We start from the raw sequence: 17,652 nt of genomic DNA, 5'->3' as shown, positions 1-17,652 counted from the left end.
TCCAAAGCCTTTTTTTCCTATTTTTTTTTGGTAGTATTAAGTGTATTCACAGAGTGTGCAACCAGCACCATAGTGTTTCATGGATTTGAAGCTCTGTATCCATCAAACAACTCCCTATTCCCCCGGCCTAGTACCTGGTAACCACCATTATGCTGTGCTTTTAAGAGTTTGACTGCTTTTGATACTTCGTGTAAATGAAATTGTACAGTATTTGCCTTTTTGTGACTGGCTTGTTTCACTTAGCCAATGTCCTCAAGGTTCATCCAAACTGTAGTATGTGTTAGAGTTTCTTTCCTTTGTAGGGTTGAATAATACTCCACTCTATATATGTTGTTTATAGTTTATCTGACCATCCATCAGTGGACATTTGGGTTGCTTCTACCTTTTGACTGTCGTGAATAATACTGCTTTGAACATGAGTGTACAAGTATCTGTTGAGACTCCAGATTATCTCTTGATACTTTCTTAATACTGCCTAAAAACTAATGGCAGCTACTGCTGCTAATAACTTTACTGGAATGCTGCTGTTATGAAAAAAACTATGATTTTATACTTGAACCATCAGTTTTTCTGCCATTCTTGCTTTTCTGGGTAACTTCCTTATTTCCTGCTATCTATACTTTAATCTTTTAAACTTTCCCTTTGAGACTATTCCTGATACTTCCTTCTACTTTCCTTAGATTTTGAGTCTTGACCACTTTCATATTTCTCTTGTAAATTATAAGATGTTATAGATTTGATAATAGCCAGAAGACTTAATGTGCCTGGCACTTTCCATGTATTAATGCATGGAATCCTTACAAAACAACTCCATGAGGTATGAACAGTTATTATTCCCATCTTACAGATAAGGTACCTGAAGCATAGAGAAGTTAAGTAACTAACGTGCTCAGGGTCACAAGATACTAAATGACAAAGTTAAAATCTGAACCCATTTAGTCTGGCTTAAGTGGATTTTTAAAATGTGCTTATCAGAAATGAACAGGTTACATGTTATTAAATTTAACTAAAAACATTAGGAATACAGTAGAAAGTTAATTCCTCTTTTGTGCTCTATCGTGTCAGGACAGAGGCAGCGTGGTAGACTGGAGTAATAAGCTCAGTTGGAAGGTTCCCACTGCCAGTTGCAAGCTTTTAGTTAAGTCAGCCTCTCTCAGACAAAGATTTTTCATCTGTATGAAGGGGACAATGCTTACCTGATAGGATTGTTTTGAAGACATTAAAGGGTTAAAATATTATTACTTTAAATCCCAAGTTATTTTTATTATGCATGTAATATTTTAAATTTCAAATAAAATGCTTTATGATTCAGGTTAGCTCTAATATAACTCGTCTTTTTTCTTTTGCCTTCATTCAGTTTCCTGTAAAGAAAACTACCTTTTAGTTGCTTTGGCTTAAATTTTCATGAATGCATCTATTTGCAAATGGCTTTGTTTAATACCTCCATCCCCCTGCCTTTTTTTCATTCCCGTTTTCTGATATCAGTATTATTATCCAATGTCCCAACCAGATTTTTAATTAGGAACAATTATTTGTGTATAGGATGTGCACTTGGCATATAAGAATAATAATTTCAGGGCTTGCTCTTCTTCACTTCTCTCTCCCTAAATTGCTTACTTTATGAACTGTAGTCAGGATTCTCGTGTTTCTAGCTGTTTTCTGCAACACATTGAGTGTTTGTCTTTGTCATATAATCTGAGTTAAAAAATCACTGGGCCAGAAAAGGCTTGAAGAAGCTTGTATGCTACACAGTTTTCTGTTCCCAAACATTTTCGCAACGTTCCTCCTCACTGCATTCCTGTACTGTGAGAGAGGTCTGTCCTCATTACCTGAAGTAAAGTCAGAGTTCAAGTCATTTTCCCTGTCCTCTTGCCATTTTATTAGTTTTCTTAATAGAACTTAATCACAACTTGGCATTTCATTATATATCTATTTATTGTTTAATTTCTCTCTTAGAATGTGAGCATCATGAGTGCAGCGACAGTTCACTGACTTTAAAAAAGTAGGATGTTTAGCAGCAACCCTGCCTCTATGCATAGAAAGGCTAGAGCAATACTTTCCACAGTAGTGGGTGGCTTCCAAAAGTGTCTGTCTCCAGACAGGCACTTGGAGGGGAAACATTGTGCCTGATTGACCCTCACTGATTTGAAGGGAATTCAGTTCCGAAGGGATGGAGCACATAATTCATAATTCCCCCAAAATATAGACTAGTATAGGTACATAGTAGGTACTCAGTCAGCATTTGTTGAGTATGAGGGATTGAGGGATCTTCAGAGTAGAAGATGGCAAGGATTTAGACCTGGGTCCAAATCTAATCTTCACCCACTTACTAACTCTGTGTGTTAGTTGCTCAGTCTTGTCCAACTCTTTGCGACCCCATGGGTTGTAGCCCACTAGGCTCCTCTGTCCATGGGATTCTCCAGGCAAGAGTACTGGAGTGGGTTGCCATTTCCTTCTCCACTTACTAACTATATGACCTGGAATAAGTTCTAGGCTTCATTTTTGGTTTTTCAAATTCATAAAGCATAAAATAATGATTTTATAGACTTATGAATTTATAGACCTGAATATTAAATAATACATAGTAATTGTGCCATAAATGTTAAATAATAGCTATTGCTGTTGTTAGTAATCCTAAAATATTAGCTGTTAACCCTCCTAGATATCTTATTTTATAGTTCTAAGTACTTTTATGGGTAATTTTTAAGGTTTTATTTATATTTTTTAGATAACTCAAAATGAAATTTCTGCTTAAACTTCATTATTTTACATTGACTACTTCTGTAATTAGAATACCATTAGATATTAAATTAGAATATCATAGATATTAAGTTAGAATATTATTAGAATTCTAATTCTATTCTAATTTAATATCTAATGGTATCTAATTTAGTCGTGGCCAACTCTTTGCAACCCGATGGACTGCAACCTCCCAGGTTCCTCCATCCATGGGATTTTCCAGGCGAGAGTACTGGAGTGGGTTGCCATTTCCTTCTCCAGGGGAGGATCTTCCCGACTCAGGGATCAAACCTGGGTCTCCTGCGTTGCAGCCAGACGCTTTACCCTCTAAGCCACCAGGAAAGCCCAAGAATTAGAATATCATTAAAATCTAAAGTGAAATTTTTTCATCTCAGCATTATTGACATATGGGGGCAGATCATTTTTTGCTGGCGGTGGGCTGTCCTGTATTATAGGATGTTTAGCAGCAACCCTGCCTCTACTCCTAGAAAGGCTATAGCAATACTTTCCACAGTAGTGGCTTCCAAAAGTGTCTGTCTCCAGACAGGTGCTTGGAGGGGAAACGTTGTATCTGATTGACCCTGACTGATTTGAAGGGAATCCAGTTCCCAAGGGATGGAGCACATAATTCATATGCCTTAAGACATAAAAGAGTGTGGTGTTCTTTATCTGCTTACATTTCACTTAATTTGAAACATACAGATTTCTAGAAAAAAGGTAATAGCCTGTTTGCCAGAGAATGTTTTGTAAAGTATAATATGTTGTTCAGTCACTCAGTCATGTCCGACTCTTTTGACCCCATGGACTGCAGCACGCCAGGCTTCCCTGTCCATCACCAGCTCCTGGAGCTTGCTCAAACTCATGTCCGTCGAGTTGATGATGCCATCCAACCATCTCATCCTCTGTCACCCCCTTCTCCTGCCTTCAGTCTTTCCTAGCGTCAGGGTCTTTTCCAGTGAGTCGGCTGTTCACATCAGGTGGCCAAAGTATTGGAGCTTCATCATCAGTCCTTCGAATGAATATTCAGGGTTGATTACGATTGATTGGTTTAATCTCCTTGCTCTCCAAGGGACTGTCAAGAGTCTTCTCCAGCAGCACAGTTTGAAAGCATCAATTTTTGGTGCTCAGCCTTCTTTATGGTCTGACTCTCACATCCATACATGACTACTGGAAAAACCATGGCTTTGACTAGATGGACCTTTGTCAGCAAAGTGATATCTCTGCTTTTTAATAGGCTGTCTAGGTTTGTCATAGCTTTTCTTCCAAGGAGCAAGTGTCTTTCAAATTTCTTGGCCGCAGTCACCATCTGCAGTGATTTTGGAGCCCAAGAAAAGTAGAATATATCATTACAAAAGAATTACTTGGAAATATTTGTTTATTAATCATAAGTATCTCCACCTCAGTCTGCAAACAGATTATTTTCCACATTTTCAATTATGTTTTACTTTTACTGGCCTTTTTATATTTAGGTTAATTAAAGAAAATAAGAAGCATCAGGAACTCATCTTAGACATTTGTTCAGAAAAAGACAATTTAAGAGAAGAACTTAAAAAAAGAACAGAAACAGAGAAACAGCATATGAACACAATTAAACAGGTAAAAAGACAAAAGTCTTGGAAGTCTGTTCTTAAATACATTCCTGAAAATTTGTATATAAATTGAAGTTCTGTAAATTAAATCATACTTTAAATGCAGAAGATTGCTTGGTGTGTGAAGCATTCTCTTTTATGAAATGGGAATTCTAGCCTTATCTTTCTGTTTTATGTAAATTAATATTTTTATATGATATGTGTGGCAGTATTCTATGTTTAATAGATATCTGAGAAGGAAAGACAGTTTGTTTGGAAGTCAAATAGATTGTTTCAGAAGAAGCAGTATATGCCTAAACGCTTGCATCTGGCCTGAGAAGGTTTTACAGCTTACGCATACGTGCACGCTAAGTCGCTTCAGCTGCGTCCCACCCTGTGGGGCTCCGTAGAGTGTAGCCCACCAGGTTCCTCTGTCCATGGGATTCTTGAGGCAAAAATGCTGGAGTGGGTGGCCATTTCCTCCTCCAGGGGCTCTTCCCGACCCAGAGATCGAATCTGCGTCTCTTACGGCTCCGGCATTGGCAAGTGGGTTCTTTACCACTAGTGCCGCCTAGGAAGCCCTTATGTAATTCTGTTCTTAGTATTTTGTAAACTATACTGAAGGCTGACTCTCTTACTTCAGATTTTATCTGGTTAGCTAGTTTCTCCAAGCCTTGCCTTTCCTTTTTTTTTTTAAATGTACTGTGATGCTTGGATCAGCAAAGTGCATATTCTAGACTGGTAGCTCAGCTGCTCTGTATCTTTTTGAGCTGCCTTTTTTTTTTCCCCCTGGTAGCTCAGCTGGTAAAGAATCGCCTGCAATGGAGACCCCAGTTCGTTTGTTTCCTGGGTCAGGAAGGTCCTCTGGATAAGGGATAGGCTACCCCCTCCAGTGTTCTTGGGCTTCCCTTGTTGCTCAGCTGGGAAAGAATCTGTCTGCATTGTGGGAGACCTGGGTTCCATCCCTGGGTTGGGAAGATCCTCTGGAGAAGGGAAAGGCTACAACTCCAGTACTCTGGCCAGGAGAATTCTATGGCCGGTATATAGTCCATGGGGTTGCAAAGAGTCAGACATAACTGAGCAACTTTCACTTTTACTTTCCTTCCGTGGACAAGGTTAGAAACATGGTAGCCTTAAAATCTTTCTCTTTGCCTCATCTTTCACAGAAAGCTGTATAATGAAAATAAAAGTAAACAGCTGGTAATACCATAATGAAAAGTTAAACCAAGTTTCACTTACTTATACTTTGTTATACTTAATCAGGAAAGTTTAATCCTGATTTGTGTGTGTGTGTGTGTCGTCTACCACATGTAGACCAAACTTAGAATTTTAAAGTGAGGCTGCCTTAATTTTAAAGTGTGGGGCTGAATATGAATTTTGGTAGACAGATCACTGCTGATGACCAGAAACGTCAGAATAAACAGATGGGGGCTAAGCAGATCTGTTCTTTTCTTGTACTTGTGAGTGGTTGTGCCTTTTTAAAGGAGAAAATTCGATTCACCTTTCTTTTGCTAGCCAGTATAGCAGAGTTTTCTTCCCTAATTTCATCTTTGAATCTGTACCACTTAATATAGCTGCCACTAGCCATTGTGATGTTGGGCATGTAAAAGGTGTCTCGGAGAAGGCAATGGCACCCCACTCCAGTCCTCTTGCCTGGAAAATCCCATAGATGGGGGAGCCTGGTGGGCTACAGTCCATGGAATCTCGAAGAGTCGGACACGACTGAGCGACTTCACTTTCACTTTTCACTTTCCTGCATTGGAGAAGGAAATGGCAACCCACTCCAGTGTTCTTTCCTGGAGAATCCCAGGGACGGGGGAGCTTGGTGGGCAGTCGTCTATGGGGTGGCACAGATTCGGACACGACTAAAGCGACTTAGCAGCAGCAGCAGCAGCAGCAAAAGGTGGCTAGTCCAAATTAAGAGGTGATGTAAGTGTGAAATACGCACTTCAGAGACTTAGTACAAAAAGGGGTGAAATGGCTCAGGTTTTTAATGTTGACTACCTGTTGAATTGATATTCTGTATACGTTGAGTTTAATAAAAACACTTATTTCATCTGTTTCTTTTTACTTTTTAAAATGTTGCTACTAAAAAATTGGGCTTGTATTGCTGTTGGACAGTGTTGTCATAAGGAAAATTAGCACATGGGTACTATATGTAAGCTAACATGTAGGGTTTTTTATAGCAGTTTCATTGATATATAATTCACATGCCACATAATTTACTCATTTTAGTATACAGTTTGGTGGTTTTCAGTTGTACATTTTGTCACAATTTTAGAAAATTTTATCACATGAAAAAACTACAAGCCCATTAGTAGTCACCCCTCATCTCCCTCCAGCCCCTGTCAGCTGTCTCTCCTCAGCCCTAGCGGACAACTAACCTGCTTTCTGTCTCTCTATTTGCCAGTTCTGAATATTTCATATAAATAGAATCATATATGTTTCCTTTTCCTTCTTATAAGTGCAGCCATGTAATATCTAGCTTCTTAGTGTAATTTTTTCAAGATTTCTACCAAGTTGTAGCTTTTACAGTATTTAAGATTAGGGTTATGGGTTAGGTTTATAGATGTATGTCTACCATTTTTGAGTATTTTATGTCTATAGTTTCTTTATGTCTTCTTTGGTATGTTCCTATTTTGTTTCCTTATTCCTCACTTACTGCTTTATATTGCATTAAGTAAATATGTAACATTTTAATTTTTTTCATATTTTAACTAGTTTTTGAGTTATTTCATTGATAATTACTCTAGAGCTTACCATCTTTCTTCTCAGAGTCTGCTTCAGATTTATACTGACTTAATTGTAATGATATATTGGGACCATTAAGGTTTACTTTTTCTGTCTATGGCTGAAGTATATTCTTGAATTCTTTATGCTCATATATATATAATTTATATTTATTTGAAATGTTAGTGGTCTGTTTGTTATAGCTATAAAAATGATCTGGAAATAATTTTCTTTACAGTTAGAAACAAGAATAGAGGAACTTAATAAAGAAGTTCAGGCTTCCAAAGATAAAGTATTAGCTCAAGACATTGCAGCCAAAAACACAATTCAGCAATTACACAAAGAAATGGCCCATCGGATGGAACAGGTATTTTTCAAATCATCATTATTAACTCTCTGTTGACTTTTTGTTTATTTAAGCCTGTTAGATAATTTTAGACATTAGTGTGTATTAGGAATAGGATTTTTAAAATGCTAAAGCATTACATAAATGTATGTTAACTACAAAAAACTTCAGTTCTTATTTCTGTGATTCTTTACAATATGCTGACCCTGAGCAATAGGATTGTTACATGCTTAACATTTACACTATCAGTTCTCAAACCGTTTATACTAATTAAAGAAAAATATAGAGGATAAGACTTTAAAAAGTTGATAGCTTTAGTGAACCTAAACATAGTTTCATTAAAATAACTGTTAGGATTATATTTTAAAATAAAAACAGAATGATAATAAATTGTACACAATAACAAACAGTAAAACATGTCTTCTTCCAAACTTTTCTTTGTATGAGGACAAAGAAACTTGTTAATATGGTCCCTGATGGTCATTTTCCCAGAGCACAGGGCAGGCTAGGAAAGAGTGGAAAAGTGATCTGAAGGCATAAATGGAATATAGCATCTGTATTAGCTAAAGGAAAAGAAATAGGAAAGGGAAGAACCAAATGTTAGTGATATTAATTTGTTCATTGTATCATTTCTTTTTTATGATTTCATGACACAGGTTCCCAAAATGTGAAAAAATTAAAACATGGTGATATTGTAGGAAAATATTATTTGTTTTAGTTTATTTTTACTTTAAAAACCATGTTTTATTAACGCTAGATACTTTTTTCAAAGGCCAACAAGAAATGTGAAGAGGCACGCCAGGAAAAAGAAGCAATGGTAATGAAGTATGTAAGAGGTGAGAAGGAATCTTTAGACCTTCGAAAGGAAAAAGAGATACTTGAAAAAAAACTTAGAGATGCAAATAAAGAGTGTGAAAAAAACACTAACAAAATTAAGCAACTTTCTCAGGAGAAAGGACGATTACACCAGCTGTATGAAACAAAGGTATCACTTTTGATATTGTACCTTACCTGAAGCTTATTCTCTTTGCTTTTCCTTATTTAATCAAATAATCATAAATTAACATGGTTCAATCACTGTTAAACATAAAGCTGTTTTTGTTAGTTTACTTCAAAGAATGTGAATGCTTTAATAATTCCAGTATCTTGTTAGCTAGCTGCGAAACATTTTTCCTGTGAAAATATCAGAAACTAACACGTTGTTTATTAGATCTTTTTTAAAACTATCTTTTAAAAGCTACATGTTTTAGAAATGACTTTGTGCTTCAAAGGAAGATTTTACTTTCGTAAAAGATACACGTGAAAGTGAAAGTCACTCAGTCATGTCCAACTCTTTGCGACCCCATGGTCCATACAGTCCATGGAATTCTCTAGGCCAGAATACTGCAGTAGGTAGCTGTTCCCTTTTCCAGGGGATCTTCCCAACCCAGGGATCGAACCCAGGTCTCCCTCATTGCAGGCAGATTCTTTACCAACCTAGCTACCAGGGAAGCCCAAGACTACTGGAGTGGATAGCCTGTCCCTTCTCCAGGGGATCTTCCCAACCCAGGAATCCAACTGGAGTCTCCTGCATTGCAGGCATATTTCTTTAATAGCTGAGCTACCAGGGAAGCCTACTTTTTGAGCTAGAAGTATAATTTGACCAGAATTTCAATGTAACGCTCATAGAATAGGATTTATATTTTTCTTGCAGAAAAACATCTTTTTAGATGCTGTTTAAAGAGATTTAATTACTGAGCTATTCAGAGCCCTTGCTTTTAACTAACAGCCTCATGGCATAGTTTTGTGTCCAGCAGGTTATCATTTCTTGATAATCAGTGTTATTTTCTACTAAGTTTTAGTTCAGAAATGTCATTCTCAGGAATTCTGGCAAAACCAATTTAATTTATATTTCACCTTATGTCAGCCTTTTGGGAAGCACCAGAGGTATGCTTATACTCACAAAACATAATAGTTGGTTAAAGTATAAATGTTAATCATCTTATATCTGTTCATTGGTTTTAGGATTTTGCTTTCCTCTTGTGATTTAAACTTTAAATCAGTTTTATCGTTTGTGAGCCATAAAGTGCTAGCCCCTGGATTGCATTGATTTTCTTGAGATATGAAAGACATACAAATGATTGTTCGTTGTTTAAATGAAAAATATGACCCAGTGATATTATTTTAGGAAGGTGAAGCAACCCGACTCATCAGAGAAATAGACAAATTAAAGGAAGATATCAATTCTCACATCATTAAAGTAAAATGGGCACAAAACAAATTAAAAGCAGAAATGGATTCACATAAGGTAAGTACTGTAACACAGTGGAAAAACTATTAGAATCAACTTTAAGAACAAATATAGCAATAGTTATTAATCAGGCGTAAAGCTTATTTTAGTGACTCCTGTAGGATAGCTTGAGCCAGAATATTTGGTGATTCAGTTCAGTTCAGTCACTCAGTCATGTCCAACTCTCTGCAACCCCATGAACCTCAGCACACCAGTCCTCCCTGTCCATCACCAATTACTGGAGCCTACCTAAACTCACGTCCTTGAGTCGGTGATGGCATCCAGCCTTCTGTCATCCCCTTCTCATCCTGCCCTCGATCTTTCCCAGCATCAGGGTCTTTTCAAATGAGTTAGCTCTTCGCATCAAATGGCCAAGGTATTGGAGTTTCAGTTTCAGCATCATTCCCTCCAATGAACACCCAGGACTGATCTCTTTTAGGATGGACTGGTTGGATCTCCTTGCAGTCTAAGGAACTCTCAAAGAGTCTTCTCCAACACCACAGTTCAAAAGCATCAGTTCTTCGGCACTCAGCTTTCTTCACAGTCCAACTCTCACATCCATACATGACCACTGGAAAAACCATAGCCTCGACTAGACACACCTTTGTTGGCAAAGTAATGGCTCTGCTTTTCAATATGCTATCTAGGTTGGTCATAACTTGCCTTCCAGAGAGTAAGTGTCTTTTAATTTCATGGCTGCAATCACAATCTGCAGTGATTTTGGAGCCCAAAAAAGTAAAGTCTGACACTGTTTCCACTGTTTCCCCATCTATTTGCCATGACGTGATGGGACCAGATGCCATGATCTTCGTTTTCTGAATGTTGAGCTTTAAGCCAACTTTTTAACTCTCCTCTTTCACTTTCATCAAGAGGCTCTTTAGTTCCTCTTCACTTTCTGCCATAAGGGTGGTGTCATCTGCATATCTGAGGTGATTGATATTTCTCCTGGCAATCTTGATTCCAGCTTGTGCTTCTTCCAGCCCAGCGTTTCTCATGATGTACTCTGCATAGAAGTTAAATAAGCAGGGTGACAATATACAGCCTTGACGTACTCTTTTTCCTATTTGGAACCAGTCTGTTGTTCCATGTCCAGTTCTAACTGTTGCTTCCTGACCTGCATACAGGTTTCTCAAGAAGCAGGTCAGGTGGTCTGGTATTCTCATCTCTTTCAGAATTTTCCACAGTTTATTGTGATCCACACAGTCAAAGGCTTTGGCATAGTCAATAAAGCAGAAATAGATGTTTTTCTGGAACTTTCTTGCTTTTTTGATGATCCAGCAGATGTTGGCAATTTGATCTCTTGTTCCTCTGCCTTTTCTAAAACCAACTTGAACATCTGGAAGTTCATGGTTCATGTATTGTTGAAGCCTGGCTTGGAGAATTTTGAGCATTACTTTACTAGTGTGTGAGATGAGTGCAAATGTGTGGTAGTTTGAGCATTCTTTGGCATTTCCTTTCTTCGAGATTGAAATGAAAACTGACTTTTTCCAGTCCTGTGGCCACTGCTGAGTTTTCCAAATTATGAAAAACTGTTTCCTTGCATGATTTATATATTAGATAGGATTTTTTAAATTTGGCTTTTTAAAATTTATTGATAATGATTGGGCTGCCCTAGGTTTTAGTTGTGGCATTCGAACTCTTAGTTGTGGCATTTGAAATCTAGCTCCCTGACAAGGGATCAAACCTGGGCCCGCTGCATTGGGAGTGTGCAGTCTTAGCCACTGGACCACGAGGGAAGTCCCTGTTATCTCTTTAAATAATTCAAGTTGGTAGAAATGTTAGTTGCAAAGAGATGGACATGACTGAGCGTCTTGGCTCAGATCTTTTTTATAAAGCTTCTCCATCTTTGGCTGCAAAGAATATAATCAATCTGATTCGGTATTGACCATCTGGTGATGTCCATGTATAGAGTCTTCTCTTGTGTTATTGACAGAGGGTGTTTGTTATGACCAGTGCATTCTCTTGGCAAAACTCTTATTAGCCTTTGCCCTGCTTCATGCTGTACTCCATGCTATACACAGGAACTGTTAACCTTTGGATATTTGTATATAATATTATCAGAGAAAACTGTAGGGATAGGTGTCTGTGTTCAGTTGCTAAGTCATGTCTGACTGCTTGTGACCTCATGGACTGCAGCACGCCAGGCCTCCCTGTCCATCACCAACTACCGGAGCCTACCTAAACTCATGTCCATTAAGTCTGTGATGCCATCCAACCATCTCATCCTCTGTTGTCCCCTTCTCCTCCTACCTTCAATCTTTCCCAGCATCAGGGTCTTTTCAGATGAGTCAATTCTTCACATCAGGTGGCCAAAGTATTGGAGTTTCAGCTGCAGCATCAGTCCTTCCAATGAATATTCAGGACTGATTTCCTAGTAGGGTGACAATATACAGCCTTGACGTACTCCTTTCCCTATTTGGAACCAGTCTGTTCTTCCATGTCCAGTTCTAACTGTTGCTTCCTGACCTGCATACAGGTTTCTCTAGAGGCAGGTCAGGTGATTTGGTGTTCCCATCTCTTTTCAGAATTTTCCACAGGTTATTGTGATCCACACAGTCAAAGGCTTTGGCATAGTCAATAAAGCAGAAATAGATGTTTTTCTGGAACTCTCTTGCTTTTTTCATGATCCAGCGGATGTTGGCAATTTGATCTCTGGTTCCTCTGCCTCTTCTAAATCCAGCTTGAACATCTGGAAATTCACGGTTCACGTTCTGTTTTAGCCTGGCTTGAAGAATTTTGAGCATTACTTTACTAGCGTGTGACATGAGTGCAATTGTGTAGTAGTTTGAGCATTCTTTGTCATTGCCTTTCCTCGGGATTGAAATGAAAACTGACCTTTTCCAGTCCTGTGGCCACTGCTGAGTTTTCCAAATTTTCTGGCATATTGAGTGCAGCACTTTCATAGCATCACTTTTTAGGATTTGAAATAGCTCAACTGGAATTCCATCACCTCCATTAGCTTCATTCATAGTGATGTTTCCTAAGGCTCACTTGACTTCACACTCCAGGGTATCTGGCTCTAGGTGAGTGATCATACCATCATGGTTATCTGGGTCATTAAGATCTTTTTTATAGAGCTTCTCCATTTTTGGCAGCAAAGAATGTAATCAATCTGATTTCAATATTGACCATCTGGTGATGTCCATGTGTAGAGTCTTCTCTTGTGTTATTGGCAGAGGGTGTGTGTTATGACCAGTGCATTCTCTTGGCAAAACTCTTATTAGCCCTTGCCCTGCTTCATGCTATACTCCAAGGCCAAATTTGCCTGTTACGCCAGGTATGTCTTAACTTCCTACTTTTGCATTCCGGTCCCCTATTATGAAAAGGACATCTTTTTTGTGTGTTGGTTCTAGAAGATCTTGTAGGTCTTCATAGAACCGTTCAACTTCAGCTTCTTCAGCATTACTGGTTGGGGCTTAGACTTGGATTACTGTGATATTGAATGGTTTGCCTTGAAAACAAACAGAAATCCTTCTGTCGTTTTTGAGATTGCATCCAAGTATTGCATTTCAGACTCTCTTGTTGACTATGAGGGCTACTCCATTTCTTCTAAGGGATTCTTGCCCACAGTAGTAAATACAGTGGTCATCTGAGTTAAGTTTACCCATTCCAGCCCATTTAAGTTCTCTGATTCCTAAAATGTCAGTGTTCATTCTTGCCATCTCCTGTTTGACCACTTCCAATTTGCCTTGATTCATGGACCTAACATTCCAGGTTCCTATGCAGTATTGCTCTTTTTAGCATCAGACTTTACTTCTATCACCAATCACATCCATAACTGGGTGGTGATTTTGCTTTGTCTCCATCTCTTCATTCTTTCTGGAGTTATTTCTCCACTGATCTCCAGTAACATATTGGGCACCTACTGACCTGGGGAGTTCATCTTTCAGTGTCCTATCTGTTTGCCTTTTCATACTGTTCATGGGGTTCTCAAGGCAAGAATACTGAAGTGGTTTGCCATTCCCTTCTCCCGTGGACCACGTTTTTTCAGGACTCGCCACCATGACCTGTCCGTCTTGGGTGTCTATGTTGACAATGGTCAAAGGTTAGAGAATGGTGGGTTTCTAAGCTAATTGCTGATCAGCAAATGAGTATTAGGAAACTGTTGATATATGGGCAGTGAAAGAACTGCCAGAAGGAATAGGAGCAAGAATCCTTAGGGTTCACACAGGGCTACAAACCATTTAAAATTGTATTTGACATATTAAAATGTCTCAGCTGCTATGTTCTGAATAGTTGGAGTGAGTGCCTCTATGTGTCAAGCTCTGTTTTAGTTATTGATGATATAGAAGTTAAGGGGGCCTACAGATAAAGTTCCTTTATCTCTCCCTCCTCTTATTGAGCTAATATTCTCATATTTTAAAAAACAATATTTGAAAAAGCCGTCAACTATTTATATTTTAAAAGTCACTGTTTTAATATAAGCCAAATTATTATTAAAAGACCTGCAACTGAAAGTATTTAACTAGACACTGAATTGTGTAGTAAATTTATCAAAAAACAAAGTGACATATAAGAAGTGTTATCTGAAGTGTAGATGGAATTTGTATCAAGAGATAAAGGGAAAGGCATTCCAAGTGGAGGAACAACAAGATAAGGAGAAAAGGGAGATTTGGTGTTTGGGAAAACCAGCCTGACTATAACAGAAGATTCATGTTAGGTATTCCTTCATTAATTCAGTATTTATTACATGAACAGTTCATATGTGAATACTGAGCTAGCTGTTACCCAGAAGTTGTCTTCTCAATAGGGAAGCATGTAATAAGCTACAGTAGAAAGTACCATTTGTTACAGTGTCGGGGTTCCCTGGATTCTATCTGTGGGAAGGCAAATAGCAGCTTCTGTCCCTTTCTAAAGGGAACCTACTAGGAGAAGATGGTACCTAAATTTTCATTTGAAATCCACGTGGTAGCCCAAATTATGGCACTGTACGGGTACCCTGGTGGAGAATGTTGAAGCTGAAGGGTAGGGCTGTACTTGGACAATCACCACAGGAAGTCTAGCGAGTTAAGAAGACAGAAGGCAAGAAGTGGTGGGGGGGAGGGAGAGAAATATACTGCCTTATAGAGAGAGGAAGACTATTGAAAGAGTCAGGAGTGATCAGAACTGGAATAGGTAAGTCAGGAATAAGAAATTAGAAAAAGCAGTTGGATCTGATGAGAAAGTCTTCCATGCAAACCATCAGAATGGCTATTTTAATAGAGTGGTTAGGAAGAGAAACCAAATTGCAGCATGAATCTGTAAAAAACGTTCTGAATAGATACCTTGGCCATAAAACAAAGAATCGTCTTTTATGTGGGTCTACAAAGAATTGCTTAAACATTTTGCATTTTTGTCTTTTCAGGTTAGTAACTTCTAGTGATTTGCTGAAAACTAGCACATTTAACTTTATTTAATGACTTGATCAATCAACTGTGCAGGCCACATTAGTTTTTTGTCAGAAGCGCAAAGTGCTATGACTGAATCGTTTCTGACTCCAGTGGCAGTGCTGAGACAAGAACTTTCTCTACCCTCTGGCCGTGGTTCTCGCCATTCATCACATCACTCTGCCAGCCTTGTTGCTGTCTGTAAATTAAAAAAAAAAAAAAAAAACAGTTTTCCTCCAGCAAAGGGAAAAATCCAGTTCTCCCCTCATGTGGGTTTCTTCTTGTGTGTCCCCTTTACTTTTACACAAAACACTTCACTGCTGACTTGTGTCACCCGTGTGTGGAGGCTTTTCCCTTAGCAGTTGTGTGTGACACCAGCCGAGTGACCTACAGTTGAACTCACTTTGATATTGTCCATCCAGAAAGAGTGTCAGTCCCATAAAACCTCGCCAACCTGCCACTTCAGACGCCAGGCCCGGGCCCAGGCTATGAGGGGTTTCAGGAGCTCTGTCAGGAATTGGGGGCAGAGACCAATATATATTTTCTGTCATCTCACACTATCTTTTTGTCAATGCAGGAAACCAAAGATAAACTCAAAGAAACAACAACAAAATTAACTCAAGCAAAGGAAGAAGCAGATCAGATTAGGAAAAATTGTCAAGATATGATAAAAACATATCAGGTATGCTAAAGTTTCAAATAGATTTATTTATAATAAGTTATAACAAGTTTTAGCAAATATTAATACTCTTGTTTCATAAATTTTTGTATCTGTAGTATTTGAAGTGTGGAGTAGATTTTCTAGGGCAGCCAAATTAAATGCAGGCTATTTCCTATGTTAAAATACTTGCAGCTTAAATAGAAATCTTATTAGAAAAGTTTTTGGACAAATAAAAACACTATAAAACTTTAGAAGAAAGGTGAGTACAAAGAAATGTATAACTTAGGGAAAAAAAGCCGACTCTGTAATATGCATATTAAATATGCTCTTCTGTTGGTGCAAAATTGATATATTTAAAATTTTTAATGCAGTCATCAATTTTAGATGCATGAGCTATGTATTTTATGATTAGTAAACTTAATTGCAAAAGCTTTCTTCACATTTCAAAGCATAAACTTTAAAAACTTGCCATACTTCTGTCGTTTCTTTTCCCTTAGGAGTCAGAAGAAATTAAATCAAATGAGCTTGATGCCAAGCTTAGAGTCACAAAAGGAGAACTTGAAAAACAAATGCAGGAAAAATCTGACCAGCTAGAAGTGAGTAAGCTCTGTATTTGTATACCTTAGATGGTGTAATATTGAAGGAGAGAAACAAGTGCTTATTGCCATCTACTTTTAAGGCTTTTTAGAAGGAGCAGGCAATAAATGTTAGATCTGGTTTAGCATATAATGATTTGTGGTTTCTTTTGAACTTTTATAAAGATGCATCATGCCAAAATAAAGGAACTAGAAGATCTGAAGAGGACATTTAAGGAGGGCATGGATGAGCTAAGGACACTGAGAACAAAGGTAATGCAGTCTTTAGTCGTGACTCTAGAGGACGGGTAAACAGCTTTAATTTAGTACTCATTCTGATTTTTAAATATTGGGGAAAGGATATTTATATAGAAATAATCTAAAATCAAAAAGTAGCATGTCAATTCCCTAGCAACAAAACTGACTCTTGGAGAAACAAAAATGTCTTCCATTTCAGTCCCTTTAAAGTGTTTGCCAAACATTCCTGTTTCACAGCACATTTGCTCTGTCTGTAACTTATCCTTGGACCTCTGATCTAAAGGCAGTCTTACTAGCAAATTATTTGGGAAAACACATGGGCTTTAGAACTGTGTCAGAAAATAATAGACTGTACATTTCTCTTGAATATATTTAATAGTCTTGTATACAGGTTTAATTTTTAGCAGTCTCCTAAATCTTTTCCAGTGTTTATGGTCCTTATAAGAATAGTATCCCTTGTAATGTAAGTGTCGAATATGTTATCATTGTGTATCTTTCATTTACTTAGAAATAAGCTTTTAGGTAACCATCTTGAATTTATGATCACTTAATTTTTAAAGTGTCTTTCATATGCCCTTCTATTTTTTCTTTATGCCAGTACTTTGAGGTAGGTTCAGTTCAGTTCAGTCGCTCAGTCGTGTCCGACTCTTTTCGACCCCATGAATCGCAGCACGCCAGGCCTCCCTGTGCATCACCAACTCCTGGAGTTCACTCAAACTCATGTCCATCGAGTCAGTGATGCCATCCAGCCATCTCATCCTCTGTCGTCCCTTTCTCCTCCCACCTCCAAACCCTCCCAGCATCAGAGTCTTCCAGTGAGTCAACTCTTTGCATGAGGTGGCCAAGGTACTGGAGTTTCAGCTTCAGCACCAGTCCTTCCAAAGAACACCCAGCACTTATCTCCTTTAGAATGGACTGGTTGGATCTCCTTGCAGTCCAAGGGACTCTCAAGAGTCTTCTTCAACACCACAGTTCAAAAGCATCAATTCTTCGGCGCTCAGCTTTCTTCACAGTCCAACTCTCACATCCATACATAACCACAGGAAAAACCACAGCCTTGACAGACCTTTGTTGGCAAAGTAATGTCTCTACTTTTCAATATGCTGTCTAGGTTGGTCATAACTTTCCTTCCAACGAGTA

General features: G+C 38.2%; 1 protein-coding gene across 1 annotated transcript in view; it reads left to right on the top strand.

Moving 5' to 3' along the window:
• Nucleotides 1–17,652, top strand: part of CCDC186 (coiled-coil domain containing 186) — a 42,854-nt gene that overhangs the window by 10,938 nt on the left and 14,264 nt on the right. Inside the window, exons 3-9 of the mRNA XM_040255039.1 lie at nt 4,209–4,335; nt 7,276–7,404; nt 8,156–8,368; nt 9,551–9,670; nt 15,596–15,700; nt 16,177–16,275; nt 16,441–16,527. Of these exons, the coding sequence (XP_040110973.1) occupies nt 4,209–4,335; nt 7,276–7,404; nt 8,156–8,368; nt 9,551–9,670; nt 15,596–15,700; nt 16,177–16,275; nt 16,441–16,527 (880 nt within the window). The remainder of the gene's footprint in view (nt 1–4,208; nt 4,336–7,275; nt 7,405–8,155; nt 8,369–9,550; nt 9,671–15,595; nt 15,701–16,176; nt 16,276–16,440; nt 16,528–17,652) is intronic.

The sequence above is a fragment of the Oryx dammah genome, unplaced genomic scaffold (assembly GCF_014754425.2).
Source record: "Oryx dammah isolate SB20612 unplaced genomic scaffold, SCBI_Odam_1.1 HiC_scaffold_14, whole genome shotgun sequence".
In the NCBI taxonomy this organism is placed as follows: Eukaryota; Metazoa; Chordata; class Mammalia; order Artiodactyla; family Bovidae; genus Oryx; species Oryx dammah.
This window is presented reverse-complemented; position numbering and strand designations above follow the sequence as displayed.